This window comes from Aptenodytes patagonicus, chromosome 3 (genome assembly GCF_965638725.1).
Source record: "Aptenodytes patagonicus chromosome 3, bAptPat1.pri.cur, whole genome shotgun sequence".
Lineage (NCBI taxonomy): Eukaryota > Metazoa > Chordata > Aves > Sphenisciformes > Spheniscidae > Aptenodytes > Aptenodytes patagonicus.
This window is the reverse complement of record NC_134951.1, coordinates 29,896,416-29,917,340: the sequence shown is the minus strand read 5'-3', so window position 1 is coordinate 29,917,340 and position 20,925 is coordinate 29,896,416. Positions and strand designations below refer to the sequence as shown.

General features: G+C 40.0%; 1 protein-coding gene across 4 annotated transcripts; it reads left to right on the top strand.

Annotated features, from left to right (window-relative positions):
- The first annotated feature begins 343 nt into the window (after positions 1–343).
- RAB23 (RAB23, member RAS oncogene family) lies at positions 344–20,673 on the top strand. 4 transcript variants are annotated; one of them, XM_076332982.1, is made up of 7 exons: positions 344–362; positions 2,564–2,765; positions 3,596–3,681; positions 11,434–11,590; positions 13,111–13,193; positions 14,490–14,582; positions 15,454–20,673. In XM_076332982.1, the coding sequence occupies exons 2-7, from the start codon at positions 2,611–2,613 to the stop codon at positions 15,591–15,593; spliced, it is 714 nt and encodes a 237-aa protein (XP_076189097.1). In that variant the 5' UTR covers positions 344–362; positions 2,564–2,610; the 3' UTR covers positions 15,594–20,673. The 4 variants fall into 4 exon arrangements, with proteins under 4 accessions (XP_076189097.1, XP_076189094.1, XP_076189095.1 ...); XM_076332979.1 differs by lacking the exon at positions 344–362 and adding an exon at positions 746–909; XM_076332980.1 differs by lacking the exon at positions 344–362 and adding an exon at positions 746–909 and having other exon boundaries at positions 2,528–2,765.
- The last annotated feature ends 252 nt before the right edge of the window (positions 20,674–20,925 follow it).

Here is a 20,925-nt window from a genome sequence, read left to right as displayed (position 1 = left end):
AGTGCTGGGGGGGCACTGAGAGCAGCCACCCCAGCCAACAAGATGTGCCTCCCAATATGAAAAGAGAAAAGAGATTTTAAGGCAGGGGGCATCTTTTATCAGTCTAACTTAAAAAACCCCAAATGGAACATCTTCAAATCTTAAGACTATCGTGTCTACAATTATGCTAAAACCTATCATATTCTGTTTTATATAAAGTGTGGGAGCTGCCAGACCATGTGCCACAGTGATGGGCTGAGACCTGGTCACACCTTGGTCAAAAAAAACGGGTACTACCCACAGGAACGGCAGCTGCCGTCAGCGATAGCCTGAGGAAAGCCCGTGGATGGTCACACAGAGTTTTGTCTCCCATGGAAGATGAGGTGAGGAAGAAAGGCCGCCGGGTAGGGAGCGAGGCAGGGATGAATGCACCTGGGGGCCGGGAAGATCAGCCTTGCCCGGATCTTTGCTCAGGAACCCAGACGAAAACCTCTCACAACCAGGCAGGCAAATCCTTTCCGCCACCTCTCCCTCGCTTCTCCCCCGACTCGGGCGGCCAATGTCCCCGAAGCCAAAGCCCGCGGGAGGGGCTCCCGGCCAGCCTCCACCCCCGCGCCTGCCCGCGCCCGTCCGGTCCCCGACGAGAGCCCCGGCCGCCTCCCGCCGCCCCGCCGCGCCGCCCCAGCCGGGTGCCGCCGCCGCGGGGGCGGAGGCAGCGGGCGGGCGCCTCCCCGAGCGGCGCCCCCGGTCCTGACGGCGTTTCCGGGCGGGGGAGCCGGGATGTGCGTCCGGGTTGGGTCGGCCCCAGCGAGCGGTTTCCTCTCGCCTTCCCTCCTTCTCCCCTTCCCTGCCTTCCTCTCTCGCCGCCGCTGAGGTGGAGCCGCCGCCGTGCCCTCTGAGGGAGCGCCGCCCGCCTCGCTCCTGCAAGGGGTTGGTGAGAGGGGCCGCGGGCGGGCGGGAATCGGGGCCCCGGCGGCGGCTGGAGACGCCCCGAAGCGGAAGGGTGCTGCCGGGCCGGGCGGGCTGGCGGGGAGCGGGGCTGGGGAGGCGGCGGGGCGGGCGTCGGAGGGGCCGGGGCCGCGGGAGGGGGGCCGGGGCGGCCGGCCAAGCCTCCGCCCTCAGCGTGGCCGCGGCGGCGGCGCCTCCCGGGCAGGGCCGGGAGGTGGCCACGGGCAGCCTCTTGCGCGGAGGCCACCGAACGGCTGTCTCCGCCGAGCTTAAAATGGCCATCCGGATTCCTGGGGGCCGACCTAGCGGCCGTTTTAGCGGTGCTTGCCGAATACCCGATAAAAATGTATGTATACGGATGTTCAAGGCAACCAAAGGCAATCCAGAAGCATTATCTGCCTGGGTGAGCCGGAGGGAGGGTATCGGGTAGCCTAGCTCTTCCAGCACCGGGTGCGTGTGTGTGGTGATGAGCAAAGTCTTTAAAATAGGTGTATTTTCTCCTCCTTTGAAAGGAGGGTTATTTACCTCTTGGGGAGGAAATTTGCTGCTCTGCAGATGCGAAGTGTTACTGTGGTGATATCCCGGCACAGCAAAATGTGAGGGAAACTTAGCTTTTATGCACGCCTCCGTTTCTTCCTCATAAAAACCACCCACCAAAACTTGAATGAAATATCTTTACAGTAAGCCCAATAAATTATTTTCCATTTTTGCACATTGGAATTTTAGTTTATATAAAATTCTCTGTGTCCGCTGTAACTGCTTGTGCTGTGAACTTTGTCCTTGTACTCCAGCAACTTGGCTTTGTCCCTAGTTAATGTACGGTGTACATGGGCAAAACTAAATCAGAGAGAAATTAGGTGGCTCCCCTGCAGTGGCCGTGCAATGTGAGATTATGGTCACACGTAATATGATACAGACTTTTAAAATGTAATTAACTTGTGTATTGATAAGGTAAATTATCTAAAAGTTTAAATATTTTAAAGTTTTAAGACAGTTGGATTATTCAGTTTCTTGTTTAAAAAAAGACCTTTGGAAAATGCATAATCTTCAGAATTACCCAATTACATAGATATGTTTAGTGTTTTGATTCACATGCCAAAAATTAAATGAATGAGTGCACAAACTTATTTGATTATGATTTTTATCTACTTCCTCAGAAAGACAAATTTAAACGAGTTCATAAGAACTGGAGTAAGGGATATAATTACAGAACGATATAGGTTTATGCCTTCAAAGTATCAGTGTTGGTGTTAGGTGACGGTATCTGAACTGGGTATAAGAGATCAGTGGCTGAAGTTAGAAGTTGCCATGCTTCAGACTCATGCTGCGTGCTAGGTTGATCAGTTGAGCATCTTGTATATGTTAGCAGTGGAGCATCAGGAACATAATCAACATATGACAATACATTCATACAGTGGAAGGATATTTTTTATGAATAGTTATATTAATTTCCAATTAATAAGTGGCAAATCAAAGTACAGACTGGCTAAATAACTTGCCCGAGGTCACTTAAGCAGTCTGGAGCAGAGCTGAAAATAAATTGTACAGTCTTTGTGAATCCTAATGTGTGATCGTATTTCCTCTTGCTTTCTATTCACAGGATTTTTATGAACATAGCTATTTACTTTGTTTACAGAATTGATAGTTTACTGAATAAGCTAGAGAGTCACTTGGGCTGCAAAGATGCTGGAAGAAGACATGGAGGTGGCCATCAAGGTGGTGGTAGTAGGAAATGGAGCTGTTGGAAAGTCCAGTATGATTCAGCGATATTGCAAGGGGATTTTTACAAAAGACTACAAGAAAACTATTGGTGTAGATTTCCTGGAAAGACAAATCCAGTATGTATTAAACAGATGCCATACTACTGATTTTTATCTTTCCCTCTATTTCTTTGTTCTGTTGTAATTTTAAGATTTACAAAGGCTTGAAACAAGGCCTGCTGTCTCCAAAGCACAGTAAAGGGAGTTGTTTTCTCTCTTGCATAGTGGGCTAAAATTACATCACTATTTTCCATACAAGATTTAGAATTATAAATCAAAAGCAAAATAAAATTTGGAACCTCTGTCGTACTAAGCTTTTTGACAAGTTTTCTTTGTATTCTACCACCTGTTGATTTTTTTTTTTTTTTTTTAATTTCTTGTGCAGGAAGTGGAAGTCCTTATGATAAAATGATTACACAAATTTATTAGCCAATATAGATTAAAATGACTGTGGAAAAAAAATTAAATATGCTATAGATTTAGTCTCTTTATGTAATATAAGCAGATAATACCTAATTATGTTCGATAAAATGGCAGATACTGTGGTAATGAGAAGTAAGAAAATTCTATAAATTTTATAAGCTGATTAAAAAGACAAAAGGACCGTTATTCAGGCACCTAAGTTTTGTTTTGAAGTCTATATTATTTTGCCTCATAGAGGGAAATGCAGAGGAAGAGGAGGAAAGGAAGAGGAAAATGTAATATGGATTGTCAGGAAAGAGCATGTAATGTAATTGAGGGACTACTGCCATAGCATGATACAGAGGTGAACCGTTATCAATATTTAAATGAAGTTAAATTTGAACTGAATTACTCTTATATTGTAGACATAGAAATATTCCCGTGTCAGTTGTTTTGAATTGCTGCTCTTCATTGTATTGATTACAAAACCGTGTCATTTATTTCAGAGTTAATGATGAAGATGTCAGGCTAATGTTATGGGACACTGCGGGTCAAGAAGAATTTGATGCAATAACTAAGGCCTACTATAGAGGTGAAAATACCATGTTTGTTATTTGGCAGTTGTTTTGGGGGGTTTTTTTGGTCTGCACATCTCCAAGATAGTTTCCTATCTCTGTGTTAAGAATTTTAGTTATTTCATGTGTATGCAAAGTGTTTTTAGTTCACCTTTTTCAGTTCTTAAATGTTTTTCCCCTTCATGTAAGATCCTTGCCTTAGTTAAGTGTCACTTTATGCAGGATGCTCAGTAGCACCCTTTAAAAAACATAGAACAAAATGAGACAAATATCTGTGCAGAAACTGCACAGAATGTAGCCATTCAGACAATCAAATGCAAAATTATATTTTTCCCTCAAAGTGTTTTCTTACTTCTGTAAGACATATATTTGTAAATGTTCCAAAAACTATGGCTGAGGCACTTAGAAATTAATCCCAGGGAAAAAAAAATCCACCAGTCATCCTACAAAGATAGTTTATTAGGCACAACAGTTCTCTTGCTAGTACAGACTGCCTTGAACACGTTAATACAATGGAGTAATAAGGAAAGTGTATTTACTTCATAAAATACAAACTATATTATTCAGTTATATAAAGGTATAGCCAGTTACAAATTGCATACTTAGGCTTTCTTTGCATATAATTTAACAATGGTTGTGAAAATCTTTCCTTTTTGTTTTTTGACATGAGAGAGATGAACGACTTGGCAAAGATTCCATCATTCAGTTCTTGTCAAACTAATTACCTGATGGCTGGGAAAAATATATCACTATGCTATAAAATCTTAGAAAAATTACCTTATTTAGAGATAAAATAATAGTTATGCCGTGCTGTTTCAGGGTGGTATAGCCCTCTGACCTTTTTATATTTCATAATCGTTTTTGCAGCTAATAGGGTTGTGGGGTGTTTTGGGTTTGGTTGTTTTGGGTTTTTTTTAATATTTCTGGTTGTCACTTGTAATTGATGGTTACCATTTCTTCAGAGAAAGATAATTCTTTTCCCATTTCTTTCTATCCTCATGTGGAAATAGATCATTGCGGGGGGAGGGCAGCAAAACCGCAACCATGGACTTCCGGAGGGCGGACTTTGGCCTGTTCAGGACGCTGGTTGAGAGAGTCCCTTGGGAGACAGTCCTGAAGGGCAGAGGGGTCCAGGAAGGCTGGACGATCTTCAAGAAGGAAGTCTTAAAGGCGCAGGAGCAGGCTGTCCCCATATGCCCTAAGAAGAACGGGCGGGGAAGACGACCGGCCTGGCTGAACGGGGAGCTCTTGCTGGGACTCGGGGAAAAAAAGGAGAGTTTACCACTTGTGGAAGAAAGGGCAGGCGACTCAAGAAGAGTACAGGGATCTCGTTAGGTCGTGCAGAGAGGAAATGAGAAAGGCAAAAGCCCAGCTAGAACGCAATCTGGCTGCTGTCGTTAAAGACAACAAAAAATGTTTTTACAAATATATTAATGACAAAAAGCCAAGGAGAATCTCCATCCTTTATTGGATGCGGGGGGGAACATTGTCACCGAGGATGAGGAAAAGGCTGAGGTACTTAATGCCTTCTTTGCCTCAGTCTTTAATAGGCAGACCAGTTGTCCTCAGGGTATTCAGCCCCCCGAGCTGGAAGACAGGGATAAACCCCCCATAATCCAAGAGGAAGCAGTCAATGACCTGCTACGCCACCTGGATGCTCACAAGTCTATGGGGCCGGATGGGATCCACCCGAGGGTGCTGAGGGAGCTGGCAGAGAAGCTCGCCAAGCCACTCTCCATCATTTATCAGCAGTCCTGGTTAACGGGGGAGGTCCCGGATGACTGGAGGCTTGCCAAGGTGATGCCCATCTACAAGAAGGGCCAGAAGGAGGATCCGGGGAACTACAGGCCTGTCAGCCTGACCTCGGTGCCAGGGAAGATTATGGAGCGGTTCATCTTGAGGGTGCTCACAAGGCATGTGCGGGACAACCAGGGGATCAGGCCCAGCCAGCACGGGTTCATGAGAGGCAGGTCCTGCTTGACCAACCTGATCTCCTTCTATGACCAGGGACCCGCCTAGTGGATGAGGGAAAGGCTGTGGCTGTGGTCTACCTGGACTTCAGTAAGGCCTTTGACACTGTCTCCCACAGCATTCTCCTAGAGAAGCTGGCGGCTCACGGCTTAGACAGGTGTACTCTGCGCTGGGTAAAAAACTGGCTGGACGGCCGGGCCCAGAGAGTTGTGGTGAATGGAGTTCAATCCAGTTGGCGGCCGGTCACGAGCGGTGTTCCCCAGGGCTCAGTTTTGGGGCCGTTCTTGTTCAATATCTTTATCGATGATCTGGACGAGGGGATCGAGTGCACCCTCAGTAAGTTTGCAGACGACACCAAGTTGGGCGGGAGTGTTGATCTGCTCGAGGGTAGGAAGGCTCTGCAGAGGGACCTGGACAGGCTGGATCGATGGGCCGAGGCCAACTGTATGAGATTCAACAAGGCCAAGTGCCGGGTCCTGCACTTCGGCCACAACAACCCCATGCAGCGGTACAGGCTTGGGGAAGAGTGGCTGCAAAGCTGCCTGTTGGAAAAGGACCTGGGGGTGTTGGTCGACAGCCGGCTGAACATGAGCCGGCAGTGTGCCCAGGTGGCCAAGAAGGCCAATGGCATCCTGGCCTGTATCAGAAAGAGTGTGGCCAGCAGGAGGAGGGAAGTGATCGTGCCCCTGTACTCGGCACTGGTGAGGCCGCACCACGAATACTGTGTTCAGTTTTGGGCCCCTCACTACAAGAAGGACATTGAGGTGCTGGAGCGTGTCCAGAGAAGGGCAACGAGGCTGGTGAAGGGTCTGGAGAATAAGTCTTCTGAGGAGCGGCTGAGGGAACTGGGGTTGTTGAGCCTGGAGAAGAGGAGGCTCAGGAGAGACCTTACTGCTCTCTACAACTACCTGAAAGGAGGTTGTAGCGAGGGGGGTGTTGGTCTCTTCTCCCAAGTAACTAGTGATAGGATGAGAGGAAATGGCCTCAAGTTGTGCCAGGGGAGGTTTAGATTGGATGTGAGGAAAAATGTCTTTACTGAAAGAGTGGTTGAACATTGGAAGAGGCTGCCCAGGGAAGTGGTTGAGTCCCCATCCCTGGAGGTATTTAAAAGACGTGTAGATGAGGCACTTAGTGGCATGGTTTAGTGGGCATGGTGGTGTTGGGTTGACGGTTGGACTCGATGATCTTAGAGGTGTTTTCCAACCTTAATGATTCTATGATTCTGTTATTTTACAGCTGACAAGTTGAGCATGTGAATTTTAGAAGGTAGTACTTGATTCTCTTGGAGCTTCCTTTTTACTCTCCTGGCCTTCACTTCTCGTGTGCTTTGCTTTCCTCAGTTGGTCCAAGCCAAACGCTCTTTCTTCTAATTACTGGGACTGATAATGCTAAAATATGGAATGTTCAGAAGAACTTTAAAGTACATTTAATGGCCTCGCTTACCACATATCTTGAGTATCTTGAAATCTTGCTCATGACTTATGCCCAGTTAGATCTCTACCTTCAAGATCTTTATACTGAAGAGGCTGCTGTGAAATAGGACATAGTCATCCTGTGGATACACACTGTAGACAGCATGATAAATATATTAACAGTTCAAGCTATTAGATACAGTGACTATTCTGCACTAGACTTTGACTCATGAAGGATAAGGGAAATTATAAGAGTCTGGAATGCAATTTTGGTTTAGCATCAGGTTTGCAAGCACAATGTTATAGAAGCAAAAGGTGAAGCTTACTTTGGTAATGCAAGGATTTCATTGCTGATTATTGCTGATAAGGGGAGGACGCCTCTAAGGTAGGTAAGATAGATGCTGGCTGTTACTTCAAGGTCTGCCTCTCCCACAAGTCGCTGTCCCACTATCGTTATACTAGGGCTTATGTACTCTCCTGGAACCTGGTGTGTTTTCAGTTCTTCAGGGATCAGCTGCTCATCCATGGTCACACAATGAATGCTTCAGAGTCTTTTTCTGAGCCCTTCTTGTGCAGCGACCAAATTCATTCAGCCTTACAGAGAAACAAAATTGGAGCTGACAGTAGATTTGTCGTGTGGTTTTCTATGTACAGGCAAATATGTGCAGCCGGTGTAGCTATATGCCCATGATCACACAATGCAAGGAGTCCAGCAGCCTAAATTCAAAGAGTTGAAGGAAGCTCTGTATGTATTTAATAATTTCTTTTTTTATATTGTATCATGCATCTTAACCAGTTTCTATCTGATGGAAGCCACACATTTTCTAATTGGCTAGGTACTTCATTCATATGCTAAGCACATATACAAGTGGCTATCATTAGCAGCACCATGTGTTCTGTCCATGTTACAGATGTTTCTCAAAGCAGTATTTGATCACTTCTTCGTGCGTGCAACCTCTTCCATCTGCTACCACTGATATCTTGAGTAGACCCTTGTTAGGTTTTTGATGGAAAACAGACATCTTGCTCATTAGTCTGTTACTCAGTCGCTGATTAGTCAAATTCTCAGGCTCCTTATTTTGTTGCACAATAGTTAGACTTCATATTTCTCAAGCCTTCATAGCATTGTTCTAGCTTGCACTTGTTAACCACTTTCCGCTGTAGTAACTATGATAATAGGAGGGCTGCAAGACTGTTCTGGTCCAATTTGGAGCAAGGCAGCCTTCTTTTGGATACTGTTAGTGAGACCTTAAACCCTGCTAAGCCTGTTAAAGAAAGCCAGGATCCACAGCATTTAGAACATCAACAGTAAACAAGAACTTAGGAATTATGATATCATTTCACCTTGCATTTTATCTCAGTTTAAGGTTGAAGGAGCCACCATCAATTTTATAGTGAACGTGTGTTTTCTGTCATAGCCTAAAAAAGCTGAGGCAAAGAACAGAAGAGTGAAATGAATAGGTGCCAAGTATAAAGCCCCGTCTGAGTCCACTCGTGGCAAGGAATTTCTTTACATATTTTCTATTACATAGGCTTTACCATTCTCCAAAAAAGGAGGAAATATGGTTACAGAGTCTGTGAGGATGGAATAGTCTGCTCAGGATCTTTGATGCCTACTCAGCTGACAAGCTCATGCTCTACTTGAATCAAGTAGAGATGCTAGCACTACTCTCAAGTTTTTTCTGAATTAGTCTAGGTATGAATATCATATCAGTGATTCTGCAGCCAGTTGGAACCTTTTTAAAATAAAAACATAGGGGTTATCAAAGCAGTAATTGCACAAAAAAAATCCAATGTCCTTTTCTTCAGTACTTTAAAGTAGCTTTACGAAATGGCTTCTTACAAAAGAACTTTGATTTAAAATATTTATCAAGAACATCCTGGTTTTAGCTGTTACGGTCCTGTCTGATGCTATCCTGTGCCTTTGCTGCTCGTGTCTGTTGTACGCAATCTGTTGTATGACAGAGGTGGTGTATGACTCCCTTTGGAGTGGATGAGTGAGATAATAATGTTACTGACTCCCTTGAATACTGTGGAAAGGTGTTTCAATGCCTAAATCCTGATTTTTGTGTCTCTTCCTTCCCCCCCCCCCCCCCCCCCCCCCTTAGAGCTCCTACATGGACATTATAATTTCTTAAACTTATTTATGTTCTCAATAAAAATATTGAGTATTTAGCAATATTCTTAGATGAAAAGAATTTACCTAGTAAGATCTCTGCCCTGCAGCATCTTCTTGTGAACTCTGTTGCCGTACTGACTTCTGCACTATACTGAAGCATACTGTCAGAAAGATCACGTTTGATATTGTTTTGAATTGAGCATGAGAATAATACTCCTTTTGTTCTTCTCCTCTTAAATAAGCATTCTGCAGGGTTATTGGATTAGTAAATTCTGATATTTCTTACAATCCAGTGATCAAAACCTTCAGCAGACATTTGGAAATACACAATTACGTATAGAATATATGTATAGAATTTGTCATTGTTGATACACAGATATATCTCTTGATTATGAAAGACACTTTCGTTTACTGTTGTTTGTTAACTTCCTGGTAAGAACCTTTAAATATTAGAATCTTGAAGGTTGTCAAAAATATTTCAGTTTGATTCCTAATTAGAGCCTATTGTATAATTCTCTTTAAAAAACAATATGGCCAAGCTGAGTTATTTTTACCGTCCCTGTCCACTGCATTCTACATGTATTATATCTAAATTGAATAAGGAGGTCTGATGTTGTAAGTCACCCCCTTCTTACCTACCACATGCAGGACTTTTCCCTCTAAACTTACTGTTACCAAGTTATCTCCGTGTTTTAGCATTCAGAAGGAATGGGTGAAAGGAGAGAGATGAAGTGAAAGTGTCTTGGAGTGGAAACTTCACAATGGATTTCTTAGTCTTAAAACTGAACAAGATGATGTTTACAGATGGTGAGGGTCTTTTAATAAATATTCTCATCCCCAGTACAGCAAAGGCCTTGAGAGGCTTTAGTAAGGTAGACTGCGAGACGATAAGTTACATTCAGCATTGACAAATGCAAAGTAACCTGCTGTGGAAAGAATAATTAGTTTTACACCTATCTCACAGGATTCTAAGTGGAATTCCATCAGAAGAATTGCATATGTTAGAATATGGTGTGGACATTAGGGAAAACAAACAAAATTTTAGAACACAAGTAATAGGGAAAATTATGGAAGACTACATTGCTACTGTTTTATTGGTAGAGCTTGATTTGAAATTCTGAGGGCAGTTCTTACTATTCTGTATAAAACCATACCAGAAGGGTCTTAATGGCATGTGAAAGAATGCTAAAGAGCATAGGAAAACTTTCATAAAGATAGACTGAACTTGGCTTTGAAAAGATAAATAAAAGGAAACCTAATAAAAGAACTCAAGTGCTTTGTGTCAAAGAAGTACAAAGACAAACAATACAGGAATGGGGGATACTTGGGGAAACGCATAGATAAAAGAAAATTCATACTGATGAAATAATTTTTCATGCTATATGTAATTAGATTGGGATATTCGCCACGAGGTAACACTGGAGTCTCAAAGACATTAGCTTTCTATTCCTTTTACACTCTGTTACTAAATATCAAGTATATAAAAGGCATATAAATAATAGCGTTTCTCCATGTGTTTATGTGCAAAGAAAAGTAGGTTCTTGAGGATGGCAAAGGTCTACTGGACAGTCAAAAGACCACTCACTAATATTTCAAGTGTGGAAGTACTTTCTCAGTATCCGTGGGTTTTAACTACTGTTGCTAAGTCTGTTACAAAACCATAACCACCAAAATGGTGCAAAACATTTTGTATAATTTATCATAGTGCTGTGACAGAATGAGTATGAACTGGAAATACACTTATCCTCTCCAAAAAGCTACTAAACAATTTACTTGAAATAATCACAACTTTCTCTGAAAACTTTTAAGTTTTCTGCTTTTCAAAATACAAATTACTACTGTAGCACAAAGAAGAACGTGAAGCGTGCTTTACAGATACTGCATACGGAAAAATACTTGTCTTCTGGCCTCCATTAAGCTGTCTGGAAAACAGTGAGCAATAAGCAAACCTCCCTTTCCCTTTTTCCAGCCTTTCCACACCCCCTCCTATTCCTTTCCCCTGCATACATGCACCGTGCTGGAAATAGCGTGAAACGTAACAGACCCGTAGCCATCATGAAGAATGGGTATAATGATCAAAATAATATGGCAATCTATTTTCATTTGGGGAATTTATGACCGTTGGTTTGACACAAGCTGGTGGTAAAAGTGCACTTTTATGGGAGAAACTTGAAAAATCCCTCATATTTGAAATATATATGATTCTTTTTTTTAATGTTTGTTGATTTGTATTTATCTGTATTTGTAATTGATTTGTATGTTTTTAGGAGCCCAGGCTTGTGTTCTTGTGTTTTCTACAACTGACAGAGAGTCCTTCAGAGCAATCCCTACCTGGAAGGAGAAAGTTGTGACTGAAGTTGGGGACATTCCCACAGTTCTTGTGCAAAATAAGATTGATCTTCTTGATGACTCTTGTATAAAGAAGTAGGAGTTTTATCTTACTGTTTTTAAAGAACAATATATGCCCCCTGTATACACACATTTTTAAAAAAAAAAAAAAACTATGGGAGTTTCTGGTGAAGACTTACGATATCTAGGTTGTAAAACCTATGCCCTGCATCAAAATGTGCCCTAGAAGCACAGGTGACAGGTATTGCTGCATGAGTGTAGTTACTTGGGCAGATGTGCTTGCCAAGCTAGGAGCTTTCTGTTTGCTTCATGCCGCCTTCTGAAGTGTCAGCCAAAAAAATGGAGGAATAGCATGAAGAGTTTGGTTGTGCCATGATATGATTCTCTCTTTTTTTTTTAATCAGAAATTCTAAAACTAAATTTTCTTTCCTGTTAAAATTTAAAGTTATTGTTAAACTGTGCTGCGCACCAGTGAAGGTACATTGTCTAGTTTGCTAATGAATGCTTGCTAAAATGATGAAGTAGTATTAAACAGGTTGTTTGAAAAAGCATCCTAATATTCTTTGCTTCACTTTTCTTTAGTTTGTTTTTATTGCTCATTTTTATCAAAACATTATAACTCTATAGAAATACATCTGTTAATATTCTCTAACTGCATGGTGCTGATCCTTCTTCACTATATTTTTCTTTACAGATTTTATCATTCTGCCTTTGTATGTATGACCAATTTCATTCTTGCCATAAAATCAGCTTAACAAATGCTGACTTTTATTTACCACAGCATATCATGTAGAAAATATTGCATGATGAAGTTGATCATTCTCCACTTCTTTATTTCTGCCATCTTCCTGAGAAATTTAATTTCTTCTTTTTGTTGTTTCCTGCACTGGCTTTCTTTGTTCTCTGTTTGCTATCATTGATGGCATAAATCAGCTTCTACTCCCTCTGCAAAGAATACTGAGGATTTTTCAAAGGAAAAGCAAAATTGCATTTGAACTCCTCCTTTATTCATGGTATGTCACAGGTTTTGCTCTCAGAATACTCCATCTGCCTCAGTAACTTCATCTTTCTGATGACATGATTTGCCTTAGTGAAATTTTCATAAGTTTTGTCAGCTTTTCCTTAAAATTTAGCACAAGTTCTCTTTCACTTCACAGAAAAAAAGTAGTTCTTGATTTCATCTCCGCACTCATCTGATTGCATAGTCTACTGCTTTATTAAAATATACTTAAGGATTACTTTTTTGTTGCTGTTTTGACTTTGGCAGTGGTAATTGTTCTGATTCTAGTGCTGTTGATTACAGCCTCCTTCTTTTTGGTTTCACTGACACCTGTGGGAAAGTGACACCCTTGGGAAATTTTAGTTAAGTCAATAAATACTGAAAAGCAATTACTTTTGGTCATAAAGAAACTGCATGTAAAATACCTTCTTGTTACAGTGGAGATATTGTAAGGAAATTAAGGGTCAGGTATTTTTGACTGAGTTTCTTAACCCACCTTGCCACGTTTAAGTTACCACGAAGCATTTGGTCTATAAGAATAAATGCTGACAAATAATACGAATTAGTATTTACAAAGTCTTCTTCTGTTGTGCAGTGAAGAGGCAGAAGCACTGGCAAAAAAGCTAAAATTGAGGTTCTACCGAGCATCTGTGAAGGAAGACCTAAACGTAACTGAAGGTACGAGGTACAGCAGAGTAGGTGTCTGTCCTGCCCGCTGCTGTATAGCACTGTACGCCTCTCCTAGTTTGGAGCTGATCTGTTACTTCCCGTGTTGTTGCATGCTGTTGGCAATCCTTTTTATATTTCTTAGCAGCACACTTTAAACATAGCTAGAATTTCTTGATATTAGTGTGCTAGGCCCATTTCTTTGTGTGCATCTTTCCTTTCTCTTCTACAAACAGTGCATAGCTTCAGTATTTAGAAGGCAAATGTGTTAAGGCTGCTTAGTTCTAATGACTGTCAGTAAGCACTGAGCTTTTAAAAAAAATGATATGTAGAAGTTCAATTATTACAATATACAAATTGTTGAACAGATTATTTTGTAGTTGTTAATAGTTAATAAATATTTGCTATAAACAATTATTTCATAGTTTAGTTACATTTAAATAAAGTACATGAAAAGGTTGGATCTCTTGCAGCCTTTTGTCTACTGATGATATTTTACTAGTTCCCAAGTATCACTTTTTAATGTATATATTTAATTTCATAAGAGTACTGCTACAAAATTCAGTCACTATCTTTTGTGGGGTAGGTTTGAACAATCATGAATTATAGTCTCTGATAACTTACGTTTTGTTTAATCAGGCAAACTTAATAGTAAACCAATTGTTTCTCCCCTGTTAACGTCATTCACCTTGGAAAAAACATCTAGATGAGAAAATGTAAAATGTTTCTGTATCATCTTTACATGAGTTATTAATTACAAATGTAAATAATCTTAACATATATAGGTTCTGAAAATTCTCCTACAGTTGTAGATTTTTTTTCAGAATCCTAGGTAGACTTTCTATATCCCAATACAAATGAGGATAGCATTAGTTAATTAGAAAAATGTTGCTGCCAAGTTTTATTAATAGTCTTGCTTTACGTGACTGCTGTTATTCTAAGGCTTCTTGCAAAAAACATATATATTAAATTCCTACATAATTTTAAAAAGTTCCAAGTTGCATGAATTGGAACATTTGGCAATATGTATGTGCCAGCTTTATTACAGGAGTATTGAGATGTTTCTGTCTGCTGTGTAGGACTCTAGTACTGCAAACTGTAAGACCTGGGTAGACATTGGATTGACCTGGATTATGCTCAGGTACACAGGCCTGCCGAGAGAGAACCACGTAACCAGATTGTGCTAAACCTGTGGTGTCGAATGTGGTTTTGTCACCACGCAGAACTTTGATACGAAGGTATTACTATTGACACGAAGATTATTTTTAAGCGTGCTCTGATGTGCCTTTTTTCTTTTTAACATTCCAGTTTTTAAGTACTTGGCTGATAAATATCTTCAAAGGCTCAAGCAACAAACAGCTGAAGATCCAGAACTAGTACATACAAGCAGTAACAAGATTGGTATGTATACTGTAATAAAAGTATAATAAAATACTACGGAAGGTAGTATTTTGTGCCATCAAAGCTTATGGTCTCATCTGTTTCCTTATGGAGTTAATACAAGGTGAATCAGGGTCTAATTATTACCTTCCTATCTTAGGATATTGTCTCCTTCTGTAAAATAACTTTGTGACTCTAAAGTTACAAGATTGTCAAACTGATGTACTGAAGTTTCTAGCTAATGTTTGGCAAGTGCCCTTTTATTAAATTTGTTTAAACAGACATTGTGTAAGGACTTGAGAAAGGATGCTTGTTGGGTTTTTTGATGTAATTAGTATTAGTGCTACTCATCTTGGTGCAGATTTACAAGAGACTCACAGTGAAAGAATCTGGCGTGTAATCAGAAGGTCTTTGTAAACTGCCTTTTGTAAAGGAACACTGAACTTCTGTAGTCCTTCTTTAAAGCATTTCTGAGTCAGTTCATTTATTTTCCTTGAAGCACTCCCTTTTTATTCAGGCTTTTTCCTTACCTTTATCTCAGCAAATTTCTAACTTCAAAATTGTCATGTTTTTCTTTTATTATATTGCTCAACTAACCATAACTTTGTTACCATGCAATTAGTAGCATACACATATGCGGATGAGTTCATCTGCTGGCCTTCAATTACATGTATGTATACCAGCTTTAAATACTGCCTGGCTAGTAATTCCAACTGGCTCTAGTTCAAATTTAGCTGCAAAATTGACCCAGAAATAGATAAAGCCTTTAAAAACTAGAGTATGCATTTGAGGTGCACTGCTATGCCTTAGTAAGTATTGTGTCTTAAGTGTTAATGTGTTACGCTGCAGGAAGTAAAGAAATACAAATACTTTTCATCTTTAAATTCTGTAGGTGTTTTTAATACAGCTGGTGGAAGTCACTCCAACCAAAATTCTAGCACTCTTAATGGTGGAGATGTCATCAACCTTAGACCAAACAAGCAGAGGACCAAGAAAAACAGAAATCCTTTTAGCAACTGCAGCATACCTTAGACCACTTTTGGAGGAAGAAAAACCAACCCGGTGAATTGGATGAAGTTGTGCAATTGAGTACAGAATAAAGCCAGCTGTAGAGGTATTTTTACCAGTGCTTTAGCAAATCTTGTGCCTATGGGATCCTTGATAGAGGGTGGATTTATATAAACTTGCTGATGCAGTGTTTCTTGGTGTGTAGAGTGAGACACCTGGTGGCAAAACACAGAACCGTGGCTGCCCCGTGCACTTTGTAAAAATTAGACAAGCTTCTCCTTTTTCAAGGAATTATTTACAGAGCTATGAACTAGGTATCGCTGAATTGCAAAGCACATTTAACGTAAGGATAATACTTACAAGTATAGGTACAGACCATAACACTATGGCCCAAGGTAAAGTAGCAACCTTGCAACTAAATTTCAAAGAAAACGTTAGAATTGGTTAGTCAGGACACTAAGAAGATAAATGAAGAGCAAAAAGAAGACACTACGTTTTATGCCTGACTATATTAATATGGATTCTGGCAGTTCTGTTGGTGCAATGTACTTGTATTATATATATATATATGAGTGCTAAGGTATATATATAAACTTTTGGTATGAATATTTAGGCTAAATTCCAGCGTATACATTACTTGGAGATCAGCTAATGATCATAAAATAGCATCTTCCAAAAAAAAATTTTCCTTTAAAAATGTTGCGTTTCAGATGAGGCTTTCCCAGCTGCCACTGTGTACGTTTAACTTGCTATACTTTGGGCCTAAAAGCTTAGATTTAAAAATGTATGGTGCCAAAAATGCTCCTCCTTTTTACTTAATGCTGTGCTACAGATGTTTTTGTAAGTAAGTTTGTTTTTTCAGTCTTAACAGGTTGAACAAATAACAGTCTTTGACACTAACAGCTATTCAGAAGGAACATATAATGTAATCGTATTCCTGTTCAAATTTGATTGTTGTATCCTGTGTTGTCTATGAAAGAGGAACTTGCAAAGTGGTATCACAAAATATTTATCTTCTTTGGAAAAACTTTTCATAGATACCATAAACTAAGTTATGGAGGATCCAAAAAATTGCAGCTGATGGCTGAATTACATTAATGAGACGTTCTTGAATGTTGTCTCAGATTCCAAATTAGCTGCTGGTTGCAGAAAATCTAATTCTGCAAGATCAGAGACATGGCAAAAATTTTTCAAAGTGCTTAAGTAGTTTTACAGAATTGATTTAGATGTTTAGGAGCCCAAACCTAAATTAAAGTTATTTGGGCTTAGGCCCCTAAATCATTAAGGTGCTTTTAAAAATGCTAAGCAAGATATCTTCTATTTACCAAAAATAAACACTTTTTAATCCTCTTCAAGAGCATGCATGCCTTTTAAAAAAAATACCCATTTTGTTTACATGGTTTTGTATGGTATGATATAATTTTAACTTTATAGGATTTCTACAACAAACCTGCCGGTGACAAATGCAAAATATGCTGCTTGAAAAAATTCAGAGTTTTAATAGTTTTTTAAATGGTGTATGAGAATGAAAATGAGTTGAGTGATGCTGTATGTTTTTGGAGGAAGGACTTTTCACTGTGTGAATTCATGTAGGAAGCTTGACTTACTTTGTTTCTAAGTCAATGAGTATGAAAACTGAAACGTACTCTTTTTCCCCACTGTCTGCAGGGAGAGAAGTGGGTGGCAAGTTATGCACAAACACTAAAGATCTCTGAACTCTGTATTTTTATGTTTACTATATTAGACTTTCTACCGAGTACCGTTGTTTCCTTGACAAGCTGTTAGAGCATCTCTTGCTGCTGGCAAGGAGGCGGCCTTCAAGGCGCTCGATCCCCTTTGCTGTTGCAGCAAAACTGTGTGTTCTTCACCGTAATGTTTGCTCTATTTTCTCTTGGATCAAGGCCTTTATTTTTTAACAAGTGCATTTAATCACTGTATGTATGTATAAATGGAGTCAAGTCCTATCTGTCTTAGCAATTTAAGAAGTAAGGTACTTAGGATAAGACTAAAGATTGTACATCATGGGGCCACCTTACAACTTCAGGATGTAGGACAGAGTGTATGCATCAAGAATTTTGACAACCGTTTTTAATATGGAAACTTTTACATTTCGTTGTCTGTCTGCCGGTTTCACGTTTTTTATTCATTTCTCTCGAACAAGAAACAAAACCACAAAGTGTCTGAAACATCTTTTTTGCCTTGTTTTGACTTTGTACAGAGTACTGAAAAAGAAGTCTTTATTACGTATAATGACCATTTGTGCTATGACATGTAATACTGTAGACATTGTACTATCACATAAGCCATTTGTATTTAAGGTCTGTCATTATAAACCACTGTTTTAAGGACTGAAAACTCAGTAGAAATTTTCTTAGGTGGAGACTTGACAGACTTGCTAAATTTAGGATATGTTGAAATTTAGTCCACATACTTTAATGTAGGAATACATATTTGCAGCACTGGGTAACAGTGAGTTTTAATTTCATTTCCACCTTAAATCTCAAGCGGTTCTTTCTTTGTTGTGACTCTGCAGCGCTCGTTCTCCAATACGACTGAGATGGAGACTGTCCAAATTAGCATTTTTCTGGACGTGCTCTGCATGTGTGCTGCTTGAAAATGTAATTTTTATTCTACTGGGGTTAGTGTGTAGATGTAAACCAGATGACTTGCATATTGCAGGAATCCTTAGGTATTCTCATCGCTCTTCAGTGGGAGTAACTTTCGCCTTTTGGATGAAGAGACGTGCCTAAACGTTTAGCACTCGCATTGTCCCTTGTGAATAATTTTTATTATAAACATTGCCCCATTCTCCACTCAAAGTGTTCTCATTAAAATATCCTATATTTTAGTTACCAAAACCTCCAGGTGCAGAGCTGGTAATAACTGCTTCTCTGTGCATCTGTGTGACTGTGGTGGAAGAGGATGTAACTCTCTGTTACACCCGTGGCAGATCGGCATCCTGGATTAGGAGCAACAGATGTTCCTACCGCAAGACGCAAAGTTTTGTTCTGTGAGACTAAGCTAATTGCACTCCTGTTTTATCTGTTAATATCTCTGGAATAGCTCATTGGATGTATTACCTGAATCTTGCCAAAATTCTTTGCTTTCAGCTGATAATGCTACCACTAGTAGAAAACTTCAGTAATTGTTAATGCCTTAGTGGAGTAAGCATTCGCTATAGAGTATGACACTAAAGCATCTGTCACTCCCGTGTTGTATCCATTCAGTGAATGGGTGTTCTCCCAGTAAGTGGGGGGTCATTTGATGCAAAGCGGTAACGCTAGGGATGTATTTCCAACTGGAAATAACAAATCTCAAAGTTGTAAGACTGATCACACTTAAGACTTTTTGTGCTTGTGTGTGTGTGGTTAATTTAAAAAAAAAAATAATTAAATATTCCACTTAAGACAATTTCGGATCTCTCTTATTTTCAGTGTTTCTTAAGCAGCGCTTACCTTTTTGAGTCAAAATGCCTGAATTACCATACTGTCAGTCTGATTTCCTGTTCAGTTTTTTTATGCTGTAGCCCGATAATGGAGAGGAAAAAAAAAAAAGACAAATTTTACTGAAGCATATCTGACAAGTAGTTTTCCTTTGCATCACTTCTGTAGATGTATGTTATAGTAAAGGGAATTGAGCAGCTGAACACGCTGTACTGCCTGGAGGTTATGCAGGGGTAGATGCGTAATACTCAGTGAACATGCACTTTGAACCTGTTAATTCATCTGTTGAAGTTGATAGGTACCAGTTAATAATAGAATTAATTATTTGCACTGTGGAACCCTCTTGTGGGAGTTCAGTCATACAGCAAAGTAACAAACATGCTTTTTGGATTCTAGCGACGGTACCTAAGCCCCTACTGCTTTTCTAACTGCAATCATAGACCTTGGGCTGAAGTTGCAGAACCTGAACACTGATTGTACATAAGCCAGAGAGCAGGCACGGTCCAACAAGCTTGATTTCATCGAAACTACCCTGCCGTCTTTTTGCAGGAAGCAACCGTTGTGCGTATCTTCTTTTTAATGCTCAGATAATACTGACAGAAGAAAGTACTTCTTTCTGTTAAATATGGCATCCAAACAGGTAATCAGAGTTATAGAAGAAAAAATGCAGCAATGCTTAGATTTAAGATGAAAGGTGCTATAATAGAATAAGAGAAACTTTCCAACAGTTCTGTGTCGAAGTGTTCTATACAAGTCATTTCAAAGCCAGGTGAGTCCTAGTACTGAACTAGGCTCATTCTCAGGTTTCTAGTAGTAGGGTAATACTGATAAATAATTTGTGGAGTGAGTGTTCTTTCTTCTTTTCCTGAGATAAATGTGGTTCAGCAGAACCAACTAACGTTGGTCAAAAAAAGTAAAAATCTGGACCAGGAGAAATACCGTTCTCATTGCGAGGATAAAGACGCATCGTTACTGATAAATGACTTACTCTTACTTGCAAGTTCATGTGAATCTGAATGGTTAAAACAGATAATGTACATAACTCTTTTTATCACTGTTGTGATCTCAAGTAAATGTAATATATTTTTAGAAAAAAAAGTCAACTTACAGTAAATCCTCAAGTGGAAAAATAAATGTTTAAAACTGAATGTTCTGTGTATGCCATTCCTGTAAAATCCCTATGAGTTAATTCTGCTGTTCTCTTGTAAGTGACGTTAGTTGTATCATGCAGTTTAAACATGTTTATTAGATTACTGTTTGGTCTGATACAGGTCACTACTTTTGTGGTTATATTAAATTGTCAGTGTGTTAAATTTCAAAAAAATTGCTATAACCCTGTAGCTGTGCAACCTGAATCTGCTCGAGAAACTCGCGTGCCTGATTCCCGTCCGTGTGTTGCGAACACTTGGGATCCAAGGCAGCACCCATTAGATTACCCTCAAAGGGACAAGCGTGGGCACCCCAATCCAACAGAAATGCTGTTTCTGAGCTCTTGCCTCCGATTTCTCCACCACACGGTTCAAATACAAAATGCAGGTTCTGTTCTGTTCTCTTTCTGGTCATTTTCTTTTTCATGATTGGTCTGGCTAATACAGTGACAAGGTTGAAGTGAATGTCTGTAGACTTTGCAAGTGGCATTAAAATATTACTACTATATCAAAGATGCCTGATGCATTTTCTGAAGAGAAACAGGTAACTAGTCACTGATTCCCCCCCCCCCCTTTTTTTTTTTGGTTAGTAAAACAGAACTCGCAGCATGTGGGTCTGCCTCTTTACTCAGGTATCTCGGGAATCTGGGAAGTAATATACTCCTGCTTCCTCTTGCATGCGGTTTTGCACACAGAAAAACAATTTGCTTGCTTAACATGCCCAAGAAGGATTAATTAGCAATGTTTTAGGCAAGAAAAAAATCT

Excerpts from the sequence above, each read along its gene's own strand:
- RAB23 (XM_076332982.1), top strand. The coding sequence starts at position 2,611 with ATGCTGGAAGAAGACATGGAGGTGGCCATCAAGGTGGTGGTAGTAGGA. Across the intron at positions 3,682-11,433 it reads AACTAAGGCCTACTATAGAG|GAGCCCAGGCTTGTGTTCTT; the intron begins GTGAAAATACCA and ends GTATGTTTTTAG. Across the intron at positions 11,591-13,110 it reads GATGACTCTTGTATAAAGAA|TGAAGAGGCAGAAGCACTGG; the intron begins GTAGGAGTTTTA and ends TCTGTTGTGCAG.